The following is a 19414-nucleotide window of genomic DNA, read 5'->3' as shown; positions in this document are numbered from 1 at the left end:
ATGATAGATATACTGGTAAAGATAAGAAAAACAAAAGGAAGTATCCCCAGAAGATCCATAACAGTGGTTGTCTCTAGATGAGGCTGTAAGGGAAGAAGGGAATGGAGTAAGGATGATACTTAAAAAAGGATTTCAACTATAAAGGATATTTTATTTCTTTAAAAGATATTGAAACTGAAAGAACAATACAGTAACAAGTGTGGAATCTGGGTGGTGGGAATGTGGATGTTTTGATCTTCTCTGTGCTTTTCAGTAATTTCTGAGCTTCTCAAAATTATATAAAAAAACAGGTATAACTATTTTTTTCTTCCATTCAGAGTGACCCAGGAACAATTCATATAACTCAGGCAACCCTTTTTGGTTCAGTAACAAGATTACTAGTAATACAGATACATCCTTTTTGGAATTGTCTCTATTAACTTAAATAAGGGAGCATATGTGTGAACACAGTAAGTAACATGTTACCATGGAAACATTTACCTGTGCATCTTGGTTATTTCTTCAATATGTGTAATGTGGTATGAAATATTATGGAGGAAAAACAAAGAATAACAAAAAGAGAATATGTCACAAGGCACTTTCTGGAAAACAAACTGAAACCTGACTCAGGTCAGTAATGGTATTCTACCTCACCAAAGACTGTGGTCAAAAATTAGCAGTAACTGCACCATGAGTTTCAGAGAAGGCAATGGCACCCCACTCCAGTACTCTTGCCTGGAAAATCCCATGGACGGAGGAGCCTGGTAGGCTGCAGTCCATGGGGTCGAGAAGAGTCAGACATGACTGAGCGACTTCACTTTCACTTTTCACTTTCATGCATTGGAGAAGGAAATGGCAACCCACTCCAGTGTCTTGCCTGGAGAATCCCAGGGACGGGGGAGCCTGATGGGCTGCCGTCTATGGGGTCGCACAGAGTCGGACACGACTGAAGCGACTCAGCAGCAGCAGCAGCACCATGAGTTTAGCAGTTCACTACCACGTACTTGTGAAGCACTGCAACCCCATCCTATGAAGAGTGGAAGATTTAGCGTGGTGTTACCTTGGCAAGTTCAGGCAGGTAGCTGTCTATACCGGAACCAGAACCTTCCAATTTGCTTTGTTCATCATCTAAAACAGTAAAAGAGATGACCCAAGTCACTTGTAGTTGAGTGTATCTTATTTAAAACAGGAGAAGGAAGGCTGTCTCTCTTATGTCGCCTGGAATACCGTGGTTTTCAATCTGGATACCCAACAGAAACACCTCAGGGCTTTTAAAAAATGCTGATGCCAGGCCCAGGAGTGAGCATGGAATATTTGATGGTGGAACAGCCTGGGCAGTGTTTAAGCAGAACTGTCATTAGCTATGGATAGCAGGCCACGTGGCCACACCCACCAGGCCAACTAAAACAGAATCTCTGGTGGGACAAAGGGAATGGCATTTGTTAAAGGTTCCCAGGCACTTCTAAGGCATAGCCAGCAGGATTGGGAATCACCTGTCCAAAGGCCTGAAATAAAATGTGAATTGTCAAGAATGTAGCCAGATTTCCCCACCCACTGATTTAATCTGTGGCTTCTGCCCATCCTAACTCTGACTCGAAAATTCCAAAGGATATGATTAATGATAACAATAAAAACCATAATTAGCATTTTAAGTGCTTACTCTCTGCCAGGCACTTGAGATACATTATCTTGCTTAACCTTCCCACCAACCAGCAAGTTCTGTTTTTATTCCCACTTTACAAGTGAGTAAACCAAGGCTCTGAAAACATAGGGAGCTCGCCTGAGGTCTCATAGCTGACGAAGGGTATTGCTGGGACTTGAACTCAGGTCCTCCTTTCTGCCTCCAAAGCTGTGGTTCTTCCCATTACACGATTTCCTTACACAAATGACGTCAGCGTAGGACATCCTACTGTAATGCCGGCAGCCCATCTGTAAGGAGCTCACGTGTGTCCCACCTCCCTGTACCTGTCAGTCATCTACTTCCTGCATCCTCTGGGGAAACGGAAGACACGGTGGAGCGTTCGCACACCTGGAGAGAGCCACACCTGCCTACCTTCATGAGAGTCTCCGTTCCGCTTTTCCTGCATCACAGCTTCAAAGTTGAGCTGGAGAATCTTGTTCAGAATTGTGATCCACTCTTCCATTTCCACTTCACTGTCTGCTGCCAACAGGTAACTACTTTTGTCCTGCATCTTGAGCTCAAAAGCAAAACGCCTGACTTTGTTGTTCTGAAAGGGGGAAGGAGGCAAAGAAACATATTTTAGAAGAATTGGGTCATCCTTGAAAATTCTTCTCTTTATTGTCTGCTGGTGAGTACTATCTCACCGGCATTTCAGATCGAGTCATTTAAAAAAGCAAGCCCCTTCCCCTTCAGCCCTCATCACTCTCCACCTTCCCTGATTTATCTTCTTCGTGGCTTTATTTTCCCATTTGACACATTACAGATTTTACATATTTATCTTATTTGCTGCCTGGCCCATCCAGTGGAATGGGAGCTCCTCAGGGCAGATTTCTGTTCTTCCCTCCTTCATCCCTGTTTCTAGAACACTGTCTGGCAGGTAATAGGCCCTTTAAAAATATCTGAATGAATGAAAGTTCACTGAAAATTTTTCAATTTCTCTAGCTCCTATTTTTTTTTTTAATGAAGTAATATGTGGTATCACATTTTTAAAGCAAACCATTATCAGTGGACTTCCCTGGTGGCTCAGATGGTAAAGAATCTGCCTGCAATGCAGGAGACCCAGGTTCGATCCTGGGTCAGGAAGACCCCCTGGAGAAGGGAAAGGCAACCCACCCCAGTATTCTTGCCTCGAGAATCCTATGGACAGAGGAGCCTGGCGGGCTGCAGTCTGTGGGGTTGCAAAGAGTTGGACACGATTAAGCGACAAACACTACTAAACACTACTATTATCTACCAGTAGGTCTGACTCCCTTACCTGGAACTTTCTCACCACTTATGAGTCTCAGAAGGTATTTAGGCACCAGGTCTCCCTTCCCCCGGCTTCCCTCATGCCCCCAGCTTTTCTGCCCAAAGTATAAAAACCGTAATCCACGTGCACTGTATTCAAAGGATGAATGTGCTGGGAGGCCAGGGTTCCTCCATCTGGGCACTGCTGACTCCTGGGCCCTCTGTTATGGGAATGGTCCTGGGCCCTGCAGCCCATGTGGAAGCAGCCTAGCCTTACCCCCGGATGCCAGCAGCACAAGCCCCCAGCTGTGACGATACAAACCTGCCTCCATATAATATCAATCTTACCCCAGGGGTACATCACCCTGGGGCCTGCACTAGGCAGAGGGTCAGCTCCGAGCAGTGTGACACAAGACTCCTGGCGAGGACAGGGTGAGGGACGTGACGTCACACACTGCCACTTACACGCAGGGGCCAGGCAGAGAGCTCACTCATTAAAATGCTGGCTGGTTAGCCGCTGGCCCTGGGGGGCCTCAGTGAAGCTCTCAGAGACAGGGTGGCCTCCCAAAGGTGGCCCTGAGTCCTCTACAGCATGGTTCTCAGCAGAGAGCTGCTCCCGAGGAGCATGTGGACCACCACGCCCTGGGCACACTTCACAGCAAGCGTCAGAGGAGGGGTTGAAGACGGGTGTGAAAGAAGTTCTCAGCACTCCTCATGCGCTTCTTATTAGGAAACTATGGTAAAAGTGGGGCTAGCAGCAGGTCTTGATTCCCAGTTATTCCTCTCTCTAAGCCTCAGTTTCACTCTCCACAAAATAAGTGTAATCAACTTCAAGGTCCTAAAATAGGGGCTCAAGATTCATTTCGGGTCTATTTTTAAATTTTAGTTTAGGCATTTCTTTGAACTCACAGCATTGATCAACTAACTTTTTTACAATGTCCAAAAGCAATATTAGGAAAAAAAAAACAAACAAACCTGTAACTCTTAAGCCATTAATTTTGGTGATTAGCTTACAAACAGATATGGAGATAGAAACAAATGATTTAAAAATTTTGAAGCCTTAGATACAATTCATTAAATGCAAAATGCCATCCGCCACACCTGCAAAAGGAATATAAAGGAAGTGATGGCCACTGAGCTCAGAACCTTAGAGTCTGAAATATGCTCCAGAGATAAAATGATCAGGAAGTCTTTACTGCAAACCATCGATGCATTGACTCTGTACTGCAGACCATCTATGCACTGACTCCGTATTGCAGACTACCTATGCATTGACTCCATATTGCAGACCATCTATATACTCTGCTGAAGACAGGCATCACAACTATCTTATAAAACAAAAGTAATTATTTCTACTTTCTAAATGATGTTACCAATTATATATAGTTTTGCTTTAATAATTTAAAAAAAAAAGTCAATGATAGAAAATTCAACTAAAACATAAATGAAAAGGTCTCTCAGCTTAAGAATACAAATGAAACTCCCACTTGGGAATCCCACACAAGAAGTTACTTCACTGTCATTGATTATGCACTCTGGTATGGCTCCCTTTACGTGCTGAATAAACATTCTTTGATATAATTTGGTTTACATAGCGGCAGCTTTCAGCTGAGGCTGGGTCACAAGCTGAGAGCACCATGGGGTCAATTAGCTGTTGATGCAAAATTAATTTTCAACGGACATTAAGTGGTGTTGTCATCTCGACCTAGGGCCTAGGTACACTTTCCTGTATCCCACCCCCTTTTAAAATTTCAGTACTGCACAGTGTTTGTGCTTTTCTGCTGTTGTTGTAAGCATCAGTAATTTAAAAGACCAAGATTTAACTACAATTTTGCATTTCTGGTTTTCCTAAAAAAACCTCAGATGATCTAGCAGCCTGGAGCTGGCAGTGCCCCCAGCAGCATCAGCTCCCCACTGAAGGGAGCCCTGTGTTCCAGTTCGTCTGAGTCCCTAGCATTCCCCATTGCTTTACAAGCACACCTCTTCTTCCACCTAACTTATTGGTTTGGCACCTGCAGCCATCTGAGCCTGGACCCGTCTGGACCCCTAACTTCCATGCTCACTGTGATGAAACAACAAGGTCTGGACTTCTTCTCCCATCATTAACTACTAAAAAACTGGGCAAAAGAGATGAAACAACTGTTTCCAGATATTTTGCAACCATCAGTGCAGCCCTACGATCCCTGATAGAAAGGAAACGAATGAGGTGAGCCCTACCAGCACCTTAGCTCTCTGCCTGGACCCAGGAAGGTGAGCCTGAACAGAGTCCAACAGTTCTGCTGACTGAAGAGACTGCCCAGAGTTCACAAGATGTAGGTGGACAGAACACGCAGGACAGAGTCTCCAGAACAAGAACAGGGTTCTCAGCACACACAGACAACAGCGACCCAAACTTAGTAACAACACATTCATTGTGTGATTTCTATTTATATGTTATGCTTCACCAAAAAAGCTACTCAAAAAAAAAAAACAGTCAAGACACAATACCCTAAACTTCAGGTTACCATCCATAAGGGATAAAGAGAAGATCAACAGGGAGTAAAAATGGCATCAGACTCCAAAAATAACACTAGCACCTAGAAGATAATGGAAGATCTTCAATGTATAAAGTAAATTTCACCTTGGATTTTGATACCCAGCCAAACTGTCAATCAAGTATGAATGCAAAGCTAAAGGTGTCTGTAGACAGACTAACTCAAAAAACTAAGATCCTATGAATAATTTCCCAGGAAGCAATTGGAGGATGTGTTCCTCTCAAGTAAGAAAGCAAAGGGTGAAAGAAGATGACACAGGATCCTGAAAACAGGGACTCTGACACAGGGAGGAAGGCAAAGGGAATTTCCAGAATGGTGACTGTAGAGAGTCACCATCTAATTTGAACTGGTTCAGATTAGAGCAGTTAGGAGGGCTGCAGAAGCTGAAATCCTCTCTAGCATTACATAACGTCCACAGTTGATGAACAAAGAGAAGTAAACACTCCTTATCTAGCAATATGGACATAGAGCCCAGAAAAAATTTTAAAATAGTGGGAAAAGTTGAAAATGATCCTTTCAGGGAGTGGGGAGTAGGCAAAGTGAGGGTGATGCTGGCAGGAATGCACCTCTAGTGCTTCCTCTCTGTGCTCTTTGACATTTAAATCAAATGAACGTACTATTTTGGATGAGAACAAAATTTAATTCTAAATAAACATGTGAATACATAAGCAAGGGCCAAACCAGAGAGCTGTGTCTCTAACCTTAGTCACACTGGCCCCACAAAACAACCCTTCTTAAAGGACCGAGCTTTGGGCCGATGTCATCAGCAGATACTGACTCATTTTAAGGAAGCACTCTCTGATCACGGTGACTGCATCTATTGTGAGGAGTCGTCAAGGAGATTGTTCATTAATCACACAGTGCCCTCTGTATGAGGGCCCCCAAGAGAAATGTCTGAATGGGCTTCATTCTGAGATTACTCGGGCAGCTTCTGACTAATTGGTTGTTTGTATCTACAGACACTGTGCCACCAAACGGGTCTCTGAGCTAGAAAGCGCAGAGCCGGTGTGTCATCCACCCATAGCAGGCGTTAGTTCTTTAAAATATATGCTTTTCCCTCAAATTAATCCCATCTTGTCTCTTCCCTACTCTGACTCCTGGTTCACCTTTCACACCCACTTTAAATGTATAATATCCTATATTTTTGGTTTTCCTTGTAAATTGCTACCTTAGATCCTCCTGGGAAATGGGAAGGGAGGGGATAAGTGGATGGATGGATGAACGTGCAGATGGAGAAACTGCCAACCTGCTTTCAAAGGCAGTTCCGCACAGGTATGGAAGGAGCCACATCAAACTGTTAACGGCAGGTCTTTGAGAAAGGGAAAGATGGGGGCCAACGGGGACTTCTGCACTACCTGTACTGTCTAATCTTCTATAATATTAACATGCTCATGCACTGCGTGAGTGCTAAGTCACTCCAGTCTGTGACCCTATGGACTGTAACCCATCAGGCTCCTCTGTCCATGGGATCCTCCAGGCAAATATACTGGAGTGGGTTTCCATGTCCTTCACCAGGGCACCTTCCTGACCCAGGGATCGAACCCATGTCTCTTACATCTCCTGCACTGGCAGGCGCGTTCTTTACCACTAGTGCCATCTATTATGTATAATTAAAATAATGTTTAAGATTCACTCTACAACTATAATAGCACTTATGGCAACAAAAATACCTAATATTGGCTGAATGCTTACCAAGTGCCAGCACTGTTCTAAGCTCTTTACATGTATTGATTAATCCTCTCCATAACCACATTCAGTGCTATCACTATCCCCATTTAACAAACAAGGAAACTGAGGTACAGAGAAGTTAAATCATATCTCCAAGGTTACAGAGCTGGTCAGTGGTAGAATGGGGATATGAACTCAGTCTGCACCTGAAACCCAACCTCTTGATCAATATATACTACTCTGCCATGGGTATTATGATGATAAAAGTCATCACTGAGATGCTAAGAACTGTCCCAAATATTTCCAAGTTAATTCATCCAATCCTTTAACTTATTTACCCTATTAAGGAAATATTATCATTATCTGAATCTTGCATATGAACAAACTTCTGTCAATAGCTAGTCCAAGGTCACATAGTTAAAAAGTGGATGAGCCAGGTTTTAAGAAGAAAAACATTTGCCAGAGCACTCGGGGCTCCTACAATATAATTTTGCCTGTCGCGCACCCACTTTAGATGAAAAACAAACCTTTACTCAATTTTTACATCTGCCATTATAGTTCTACCACAAATATAGCCATTTTTGGAAGTGTTTGCTTAAATCTGCTAATTCATAGACAGTATTTTTACAAATGAGAAAACTCAATGATAAAACTTGTTTCATATTTACCTGAACCACACCCATACAGGAATCGAGAAATATTGATCCTTTGGGTTCCTTGGAGATCTTTTCATCTTTATAAAAATTCAAATTGTAGGACCCATCACCAAGTTGAATCAGGTGGAAAAATCGTCTTTTAAATGACTGAGAGAAAAATATACACACAGTGATTGTTTCAGAACGAAAGGAGCCACAATCTCTCTCAATAACTCACAATGATGCCCTGACATAAAAACCATTTCAGTTCTCTCCAAAACAAATCTCATTCTGGCCAGTGCCCAGGTAGCTGAGTTGAGTTAAGACTCTCCATTGCATCTAATAATTTCCCTGCATTTAAATTCTGAGGGGCTGGTTCACTTAACATTCCTGGGTCATTTTTCTTACCCAGAGAATCAGAGATTTTTACATAACCACCCAGAATCGGGGCAGTGCGTTCTGATTTGGGATGCAGCTGGAAAGGACGGAAACGTTCTCAAATCCCCAGGGTTTCTCGCCCAGAGTAGAAAGCGTTCTCAGCCTCACGACACTGGACGACTTTTCAGCCTCAGGATTACGACAGTCAGCATTTCCCCTGATTTAATTTTTTCTCCTGCCCATCCCACCTCCCTTCCATTGCTTCTCTTTACTATTAATCCTGGTCTTTCTCTGCTCCTACTTCTCTCCTGGATAGTTTTTACACTAGTTTTACTTTTCTCTTGGCAGCCTCCTTTCCAACTTAACCATATTCCCTTTAGTCACTGATTTCCACTTTTCTTGATTTTGTTGCAGGAAAGCAAAATTGCTTAGGTGTAGCCCCTTGGTGATGCTCTGCAAGGTACTGAGTACCCCTTTTGTAATCAACACAGAGAAAGAAAGGCTATATGACGACTGCTCCTTCACACCAGCCTCCGGATAATCTTGTCACACTGGTGGTCGGAGGGTGACAAGTGGAGGGGGTGGAAACTGTACCAGTGAGGGTCGATCACCGATCACCAGGGAAGCATCTAATTAACCAGACAATGTCACTTTTGTTGGGAAGAACAGCATCCCCATTCATCTTGAGCATCATTCCAAGACCTCCAGCAGAAAGGGCTTAATCAGGGGAGAGCAGGGTGGTGGGCCTCCTTACCCTCATGGTCACGCTGATCGCACTGTTCATGTTGCCTTTGTACAGCCAGCCATGCTTGGTGATCCCACCCTTCTGCGAGCCGAGGGAGGCGGCATCCTAGGAGAGAAGGACAACACCAGTCAGTCTCCCATTATCACGGATGGCAGATCCGTTCAATTCATGCCTGGTGGCCCCTCACTCCTTTACTGGAATCCGCCTGGCACTTATATCTACTAAGTTCACTTGCCAGTATATAAGGGAGACAAGCCTAAATTTCTGCAAACTCCAGTCCATTAAAAAGCAAAGCTTGTTCCAGTCCAAGTTGTTTCATTTTTAAGTGTTTAATGAGCCACAGAAAGTACATACCATACTCGACCACTCAAGTTGTAAGGTCTCGCCCGGTTTCATGAAAAATGTTTTCACATTACACTCCCCTATAGTTGGAAGACAAAAGCAAATTCCTGGAAAACTTCCCAGAGGCTTAGTTCAGGGAAAGGTGAATAAGGAAGGAAGGAAATATGAGGCAATAGAGAAAGGAGAGATAAAATGCTGGGGCAATAGAAAAGAGGGAAGGAGAGGCGAGAACACAGCAGGGAGAGAGAGAGGGGAAGAGCAACAGCTAGAAAAGTTAATAAAACTCGTTTCTTCAAGTTCTGACCCCAACTCTGAGATCTGGGTTTAAGGGCATGGGGCAGCCAGATGCTGCAAAAAATAGGTCAGGTATACATTTGTACATACAATAAGCAGACGTGAAATACACACACACAAACTTTCCATGACACTCTGACCCAGGCCCCTTCCTCATTCTCTAAGATCACCCCCTGGTGATGCCTTTTCCCCTTTAAGGCTGGGCCCAATACACACTTCAGTAGGAACTTTAGGAAAAGAGGACCACACAGTGTCAGTCACCCAGCTGACACCTCCTACGCACTAGTTGAATTACGACCTCTATTTCTACAGTCCAGTAGATAAATGCAGGACCCATCTTATACTTTGTCTGAGATCACCTCAATGTTAGTCTTGGTGATTCTACTGCTGCCCTTATTATCTGCAACAACAGAAACAACCCACGTGCCTAGGATTTCATAGTTTGCTGTGTTATTTCAATTAGTCCTCCTCTCACTATTAATTCACGCCAAGGTTTTAATATCTTGTTTTTCATTTCAAATGACCACTGACTCTTCCCAGAATATTTCTAAAGTGGTTTCTGAAATACTTTGCTGCTGTGCACATTGTTAATGCCCACAGTGAGCTGAGTAGGGGAGAAGAAATGCAGAGACAGGCGGTACTAACTTTTTTATTAGGTTTTCCTTGCTAGGTGCACGCAATACACCTAATGCCCCAGCTCAGCATCCTTTACACACGCCTAGTCATCATCCATCCTCCAATAATAGGGAAAGGGGGCTGGTTAAAATCAGAGCTTCTGGGTCCCATTTACTTCACTCATAGCTCTCCCTGAAGAAACAGCCATTTAAAACCTACTGGCTGCCAGTTTGTGTCAAATATCCCTTGAAAAACAACCCAAACTTGGGATCTAAGTTATCTTGATCTTTTTAACAATGTAGCCAAATCTTGCCTTTGAAAACCATCTCAGAACAAATAAACAAGACCAAAGGAACAGGCAATGCTATGTAGTCGAGTTGAAACAGAGACCATTATTTCAACCAAACAAGATATTTTTTAAAAATTCTTCCCCTGTTTCAAGAAACATTCCAATTCCTGTTTTGGATACATGTTGGTAATTTTCCAATAAGTCGTCTAACTGTGAACTAAGTCGATTTTTAAATTCATAAGCGAGCAATCCTACCTCGTCTTTGTCAACCTCCTCGTCCACTTCATAGACATGAACCGGAAGTTTATCCAACTTGGCCATTTTGCTTTAAAAAGAAGAAAGAAACTTGTTTTATAATTACCTAGTCTAAGAAGAGATGCCAGATTTCTTCCCACATCAGAGGAGCAAGACTTTAACAAATCCAAAGCTGGCCCACTTGGCTGAAGAATGGAAACAACTGACGACATTGCTCCCAAAAGCTTTACAGACAAGATGGCATAGCTTGCTGGGAGTTAGGCATGTTAATAATGGTAATGTGTACAAAGAAATAAAGACGTGGTGGAAAAGGCAATGCCAACCCACTCCAGTACTCTTGCCTGGAAAATCCCATGGATGGAGGAGCCTGCTAGGCTGCAGTCCATGGGGTTGCTAGAGTCTGACCTGACTGAGCGACTTCACTTTCACTTTTCACTTTCATGCATTGAAGAAGGAAATGGCAACCCACTCCAGTGTTCTTGCCTGGAGAATCCCAGGGACGGGGGAGCCTGGTGGGCTGCCGACTATGGGGTCGCACAGAGTCAGACACGGCTGAAGCAACTTAGCAGCAGCAGCAGAATAACTTTAACATGAAGCTTAAATGAGGTCACTGCCTTTGAAGTGACTGCAAAGCAGTCTTAATGATGATGGTATTAATGATAAAAAGAGGACAATAACAGTTCCAGCTATCACATGCTAGGCGCCGTGCTGCACTCCACATGTGGCACTTCCCTTCATCCTTTAGATGGCGGGAACCGGTGCCAAGACCACTTAACAGATGAGGACACTGAGACTTACAGAGGGCAGAGGAGATAGATGACGCCAGCAGACTACAGAATCTATGTTCTTAAGTCACTGTTACAAACTCCTCCTCCTCATCACATGATTGAAACTCTTATTAATGCTCAGAGGTAAAATCCACCAGCAGCAACAGTATATCGTGTAGTAAATATACTATATCCTCAGTCTGTTCTCTTTCAGTCATGAGAACAGCATGAACAAGCCTATCAGTAACCATAGGTGAATTCAATCAAAGGGGAAGAATCAAGGCCTCAGATGAGTGCTGGGTAAATATAGAAGCAAGGAACAGAGCCATCTGGAGAAGACAATGCTGGAAGGGAGTGTTCTCAGCCGAGGTTTAAAAGAGAAGACTGGGAAGTTGGCTGAACACTCTTAAGGAGTGGCTGAACCACACAAACAGAAAAAAAACAAACAGCTAGGTCCATTGAGAACAGTAAAAACAGTTCAAACTCACAGATGCAGCAAACACAAAGGAAAAAATATATTAATAGAGTCTCAAGTACAATTTTCATTGGCAACAGTTACTTTTGACACAGAATCTATCACTGTTTGCTTTCAACTTTCATAATAAACCAAAATTTGCCAACTGTATCATTTCAGGATGTACCATTTTATAACAGATCTCCTCTCAAGGCAAGACCTATCTATACCTGGTTTACTTTAACTACCATTATCAATCTAAACACACTGGCTTTTGGTGTAGTTCAGAATGAGTTAATACATTAAAGGAAGTGAAGAAATTTGTCTGGGAAAATTCTTTTTAAAATACAAAATTTGTTCAATATAAAATGCTTTTCATGTCTCTTCAAAATAGTCTTCTTAAGATAAAACACACCCCAACATAGTTCAATACCCTTATATTTACTTTGTTTCCTATTTCTCACTTAAACAAACAAACAAACAAACAAACCGTCACCTGTTTGTGTTTTATCAGTGGTACCCTGAGTGGCACTGAACACAATTAAACCATCCGTGAGTTTATCACCAACCAATCCCATACTACTAGGTTCGAGTTCTGTGGTCAAATTCCTTGTAAACAACAGCTAACCCACATACACACAAAAAGTGAAAAGTACTGAAAGTGCAAGTCGCTCAGTTGTGTCCAATTCTTTGCCACCCCATGGACTATATAGTCCATGGAATTCTCCAGCCCAGAATACTGGAGTGGGTAGCCGTTCCCTTCTCCAGGGGATCTTCCCAACCCAGGATTGAACCCAGGTCTCCCACATTGTGGATGGACTCTTTACCAGCTGAGCTACCTGGAAAGCCCAAGAATACTGGAGTGGGTAGCCTATCTCTTCTCCAGGGGATCTTCCTGACCCAGGAATCGAACCGGGGTCTCCGGCATTGCAGGCGGATTCTTTACCAGCTGAGCTACCAAGGAAGCGTCCACATACACACAAACCATCTAGAAACACGTTCTCTTATCACTCTGACTGCATGTGAAGTTACTCACTTCCCTGGGTGTTTCAAGTACAAAGACTTTTCTCTGTGTGTTTAACTCCATCTTGTGCAGTCAGATCGTGTACTCACTTTGGAAGCTGTCGAAACTCTCCTGAGTAATCTTCATATTTATAATTCACAAGATGCCAGTCAGAGTTATAGGTTTTGATGCACTATTGGGAGGAGCAGAAAAAATAGAAAGTGTAAGAAAAAAAGGAAAAAGACATGTGATGACTTCTGGAGAACATTTGGGAAAGTTTACGAATGCACACCCACACCAACATCAAAATAGTTCTTTCCCCTCAACCCTCTCATGCCTGAAATTCCACCACAGAGAGAGGTTCCCTGAAGCTTAAGAACCACCGAAACATTACCCTTGGGAGAGGGGTCATTAGAGTCACCATCATTCGTGATCCAGGAGCAGGGGTTACAAGGAGATAAACCTCACCTCCTCTTGCTGCGTTTACATAACAACATGTTGCTCCTCACTTAAACCCAATAGGTCCCTAAGAAGTCATGTGGCCTCTATAAGAACATGAAAGTAAGTGAAAAGTGCGACCCTAAAGACTCTTTCATGGGATTTACACACATTACAACTTGCTCATGAGTCAGTATTACATACATTTGCCCTCAGCATCTCATTTTATTTATAAGGGATGGTGTGAGGTAACTAGGAAGAAAGATTTAGATTCCAGTTCACAGAGACACCATGACCTCTTCACGTATGCAGGCGTACTAAGTCGATTCAGTTGTGTCTGACTCTTTGGAACCCCACGGACTGTAGCCCGCCAGGCTCCTCTGTCCATGGGATTCTCCAGGCAAGAATACTGGAGTGGGTTGCCATTTCCTTTTCCAATGCATAAAAGTGAAAAGTGAAAGTGAAGTCACTCAGTCGTGTCCAACTCTTAGCGACCCCATGGACTGCAGCCTACCAGGCTCCTCCATCCATGGGATTTTCCAGGCAAGAGTTCTGGAGTGGGGTGCCATTGTCTTCTCCACCTGAGCCACTAGGGAAGCCCAAATAAGTATATACTTGTACACAATCAGTGTATTTATGAGCAGATACCTGAGTGCCCAGATTTTTAATATCTTAGGCAAAATGGATAAGAAAGATAATTACAGTTTACATATTTTAAACTATTTGTTGTTCAGTCGCTAAGTCGTGGCCGACTCTTTGAGACTCCATGGACTACAGCATACCAGGCTTCCCCCTCCTTTACTATCTCCCAGAGTTTGCTCAAACTCATGTCCATTGAGTGGGTTATGCCGTCCAACCATCTCATCTTCTCCTCTGCCTGTCATCCCCTTCTCCTCCTGCCTTCAATCTTTCCCAGCATCAGGGTCTTTTCCAATGAGTCATTTCTTCACATCAGGTGGCCAAAGTATTGGAGCTTCCACCTCCAGCATCAGTCCTTCCAATGAATATTCAGGACTGATTTCCTTTAGGATGGACTGGTTGGATCTCCTTGCAGTCCAAAGGACTCTCAAGATTTCCTCCAGCACCACAATTCTAAGGCATCAATTCTTCCGTGCCCAGCTTTCTTTATGGTCCAACTCTCACATCCATACATGACTGCTAGAAAAACCATAGCTTTGACTATATGGACCTTTGTAGGTAAAGTGATGTCTCTGCATTTTAATATGGTGTATAGGTTTGTCATAGCTTTTTTTCCAAGGAGCAAGCAAAAAAAAAAAAAAAAAATTAGAAACTGCAAAAGATATAGTTAACCAGGTTAAGTAGCCAGAGAGTCACTTGTTTCATAAGCCATTGTTGACTGCCCACATGGCAGGCACAAGCTGAATTCCAACGCAGGAACAGAGAACAATCTAGCAACCCCCACGAGACTGGGGCTGCAGAAAGTCCAGAAGACAAGGGGTTCGATCAGAAATCAGTACCTGGAGAACTATCTCTAAAGAGGCAGGAATCTGACTGGCTGGTTTCATGACTGACCTTTCAAAGTCGTGAAATTCAATAATATTTTGAGGTTATACTGAAGGTTTTTTTTTTGTGTGTGTGTGTGTTTTTTTTAAGCCATTAGGTCATCCTCCCATGGACGAGAGGATGGGGAGGAAGTGCTGGGGCACTCCACCCTGGTGGAAGGGGCCCAAGAGGGTGGGGCTGTGCTGGCCCCTGCACATAGGGTGAAGTCGCTATTGCTCCGGCTGCAGCGATGAAAGACTCGATGGAGAGGCATCCTTCAAAAATCCTATTTTTTAAGAAACTGGGAGAGTTGAATTAGTAATTAACAGTTTTACGATATGCCTTAAAACAAGTATCAGCAAACGTTTTCTGCAGAAGGCGAGATAGTGAATGTTTTCGGCTCTGAGGGACACGCTGTCTGTCGCAACCATCGAGCCTGAGCAGTAATGTCAAGAGTCACAGGCATATGTGAGCGAGGGGTGTGGCTGTGCCACAATGTGACTTTCTGTACCAAAACAGGCTGCAGGACGGTTCGCCTGTGTCCTGTTTAAAATAAACATTTGAGATGATGTAAACTGAAGCATATCGGACCGCATTTGTCTTGCATCAGTGTTAGGAACAGAGCGGCAAAGGAGGTAACGCAAGAAGTTATCTTCAGAACGATAAGAGAACATACTTCAGATAATTTAACCACGTTCAGTTTTTTGAAAAATCCCAATGGAGGGCTTCCCTGGTAGCTCAGTGGTGAAGAATCCACCTGCCAATGCAGGAGACACGGGTTCGATCCCTGATCCAGGAAGATCCCACGTGCCTTGGCGCAACCAAGCCCGCATGCCACAACTTCTGAGACTGTGCTCTAGAGCCCGTTCTCTGCAACAGGAGAAGCCACTGAACAAAAAGTGGCCCCCGCTCACTCTAACGGGAGAAAAGCCCTCGAAGCAACAAGGACCCAGCACAGTCAAAAATAAGTAAGCTATTTAAAAATGGCCCACATCAAAAAAAAAATTCTTTAACAATCCATGGAATCTAAATGTTGTTATTGTAATCGCTCTTCACTTACAATAGCGTGTAACTTCCTTGTAGCAGGCAAATTTATTGATGGCATGGTTAGCTTCTAAACATCAACTAGAAGAATGGGGATAAAAATTCACTATTTTTTTTTTAAATGAAGGAGCACTTCAAGAAACAAGGTTAAAACACCTAATTCATTCATCCCATCTAAAGGCACCTGGAGGAAGAAATAAACCCCAAGAAAGAAAAAGAAAGCAATCTTGATGCAGTAATTTCTCTTTCCTCCTTAACAAAAGAGTCATTACCTGTATGATCAAACAAAAGTAATAATAATCATATATTGATAAAGGATAGTTATTATGCTCATTATTACCTGCCACTTCATGAATACTGAACTAGTCTTGATAAAAAGTTACATGTACAAACATATAAATGAAGTCAACAAACATAAATGCATGTGCTGAGTTTCCCTTGAAAAGAATATCATTGTCTGCCAGGTGTCCATTAACAAGTTACTCTTTATTTTTAAGCCTATGAAATAAGTTCTGTCAAATTTGTGTTTTGTCATAAATGGACCCCTGCTGACATTTCTGTCCATGTTTCAGACTCGGAAAACTACACTTTATTCTATTGACTATTTTAACAGCTATGATAAAAATGTAATTATCTCTCTCTGACACTGTCTTGAAAATACCACTGAAATTTTTAAAGGGGGAGGTGGCACTAGAGAAAAATCACTTAGTTGACAGTGAGCTAGTGTAGAAGAAGCACATTACCTCTGTCACGAATAGGCTCTGGGCGTCCTGCAGCGCGTTGGGGGGCACGGTGGAGCGCTGGTACCGGTCCTGTCGTCTCAGGAGGGCCGTCTGTGAAGGAGAGCACCAGGGTGAGGCTTGATGAGTGGAGACGGAAAGGCGCTGGCCTCTCAGGGCAGCGGGCCCTTCCCCTTCCGCCTCAGGTCAGGCGCTGCAGACCCCAGACCCCAGCAGGCTCCTTAAAGTGCAAAAGGTGAAGGCAGTGGCTCCCAAGTTCCTCTGCACCGCGGGGCCCAGGGACCCCCTGCAGGCAGGGAAGAGGCCACTTTCAGAGACCCTCACACTCCCCCGCCCCACGTGCTTGATCTAGAACCACTGTGTTGCCTTTTACTTGCCTTAATCGCCTTTTTAAAATCGTGGTAAGTCAGACACTACGTTTACCATTTGAACCATTTTAAGTGTCCAGGTTCAGGGCCATTAAACACATTCACATTGTTGTACATCCACCTCTTACCTGCCTTTTACACCCATTCTTATTTATTGCCACATCCCCAGTGGGACACGCAGCAGGTCCTTAATCCATGTTTGTTGACTGAATCTGTAATTTGTGAACACTATCTTACCTCCTTGGAACTGCTCTTATGTCATGAGGCTTAAACGCATACTTTAAAGAATAAAAAGTCTCACTTTAGGCAGCAAATCTACCTAATTAATCTACCCTAATTAATGCTGTTTGGAAGGGATTGTAGTGTCAGTATGAGACAACCAGGCCCTGGGTTTCAGAAAGGAATGTTCTAGATTTTTTTTTTTCCCTCCTATGGACTGTAATTCTTGGGTTACTATCAACAGATCATAGCTATAAAACAGCACACGTGAAACCATCGTGTTGACAGAATCCATCTTTGGGCTAATTACTAAGCTGGGATTGCCCAGCCTCTGTCCAGCTGTTTCTCTTCTTTCTAAGGCTGGAGGAAACTTAGGGAAAAATCTGTGGTCCCTCCCCCTTCAGCACAGGGGAAGAACTCCAGGGCATACATTGTTTAACAATTTATTTTTAATTGAAGGATAACTGCTTTACAATATTGTATCAGTTTCTGCTATACACCAACATAAGCCACCACAGGTATACACACGTTCCCTCCCTCTTGAAACTCCCTCCCACCTCCCACCCCATCCCACCCCTCCAGGCTAGTTCCCAGAGTCATAGAGCAAATTCCCACTGCTCTCTGTTTTCCATAGGGTACTGTGTATGCTTCCATGCTGCTCTCTCAATGTGTCCAACGCTCTCCTTCCCGCCATGTCCACAAATCTGTTCTCTGTGTATCTCCATTACGATCCTGCAAATAGGTTCATCAGCACCACTTTTCTAAATTCCATATATACGCTTTAGAATATGATCTTCTTCTCTTTCTAACTTACTTCACTCTATATAACAGGCTCTAGGTTCATCTACCTGATTAAAACTGACTCAAATGTGTTCCTTTTATGGCTGAGTAATATTCCATTGTATATATGTACCGCAGCTTCTTTATCCATTCATTAGTTGATGGACATCTAGCTTTCTTCCATGGCGTAGCTACTGTAAATAGTGCTGCAATGAACACTGGGGTACAAGTGTCTTTTTCAACCATGGTTTTCTCAGGGTATAAAGGGCATACATTTTTTTAATAATCTTATTTCTTGCCTATATTTACCCCCTGTTGTGTCCACTTCACCTGTATTCACTCTTTACTTGCACTGTGTCCATCTTTGAAAATAATCAAATTCAACTTTTAGAATAAGCCTCCTTTAGCAATGGCACCCCACTCCAGTACTCTTGTCTGCAAAATCCCAGGGACGGAGGAGCCTGGTGGGCTGCAGTCCATGGGGTGGCAAAGAGTTGGACAGACTGAGTGACTTCACTTTTCACTTTCATGTATTGGAGAAGGAAATGGCAACCCACTCCAGTGTTCTTGCCTGGAGAATCCCAGGGACGGGGGAGCCTGGTGGGCTGCCGTCTGTGGGGTCGCACAGAGTCGGACACGACTGAAGCGACTTAGCAGCAGCAGCAGGCTAAAGGAAGGGAAGCGAGGAACTCTGTTCTCTACCTAAGTCCTTTACAGGAGAATTGTTGATTCATTCAGCCTCCTCCAGGAGGGCTTTCAACACACTGGCCCTTGGTTTCTTAATGAAAGTCACAAACAGTGACCCTTATTATACACCTGGTTCCAGGAAAGGCCACAGAGATGAGTGACAGTAAGCACTGGAGGCATAATCTATTCCAAAAGCTTCAAAGTCACACATTAGAAGAGATTGTCAAAAGTGCTAAGAGTCAGGTATAATAAAGAAATTACATACACTTCAAAGGAGGACATATTCTGTATCCTCACTTACTGTGTCCTTATCTTGATTTATTTGGTTCTCTCAAGATTTTTAAAAAATTATCAGACTTTTAAAATGTTCATGAAATAACTCAGGCCAAGAAATAGGACTTTTAGGGTCATTTCTGGCCCACATACTTCAAAGGAGGACATATTCTGTATCCTCACTTACTGTGTCCTTATCTTGATTTATTTGGTTCTCTCAAGATTTTTTAAAAATTAATTATCAGACTTTTAAAATGTTCATGAAATAACTCAGGCCAAGAAATAGGACTTTTAGGGTCATTTCTGGCCCAATCCCCATCACAACATCAGGAAGAAAGAAAATTTACTATAGAATTTTCCTGGTGGAATTAACAACTCAAGAAACTTTAATTATGTGACACTTTTCCAATATTTCTTTAGGGTGAGAAATAGGAAATGAACCTTTTTGTGTGTGTGTGTGTGTGGATCAAAGTGACATTATGCTCTCATTCTAAAA

The 19414-nt window shown here is 43.1% G+C and overlaps 1 protein-coding gene across 12 annotated transcripts in view; it reads right to left on the bottom strand.

The window, feature by feature from the left end:
• Positions 1–19414, bottom strand: part of DOCK9 (dedicator of cytokinesis 9) — a 287028-nt gene that overhangs the window by 111559 nt on the left and 156055 nt on the right. For all 12 annotated transcript variants that reach the window (XM_070380791.1, XM_070380794.1, XM_070380798.1 and 9 more), the window contains exons 3-9: positions 16595–16684; positions 12977–13059; positions 10643–10712; positions 8857–8952; positions 7758–7892; positions 2033–2207; positions 1040–1107 (exon numbers count right to left, since the gene is read on the bottom strand). In XM_070380791.1, coding sequence (XP_070236892.1) covers positions 1040–1107; positions 2033–2207; positions 7758–7892; positions 8857–8952; positions 10643–10712; positions 12977–13059; positions 16595–16684 — 717 coding nt within the window. The remainder of the gene's footprint in view (positions 1–1039; positions 1108–2032; positions 2208–7757; positions 7893–8856; positions 8953–10642; positions 10713–12976; positions 13060–16594; positions 16685–19414) is intronic.

The sequence above is a fragment of the Bos mutus genome, chromosome 12, assembly GCF_027580195.1.
Source record: "Bos mutus isolate GX-2022 chromosome 12, NWIPB_WYAK_1.1, whole genome shotgun sequence".
In the NCBI taxonomy this organism is placed as follows: Eukaryota; Metazoa; Chordata; class Mammalia; order Artiodactyla; family Bovidae; genus Bos; species Bos mutus.
Note: the sequence above shows the minus strand (reverse complement) of the source record. Positions and strands in the feature narration are given on the sequence as shown.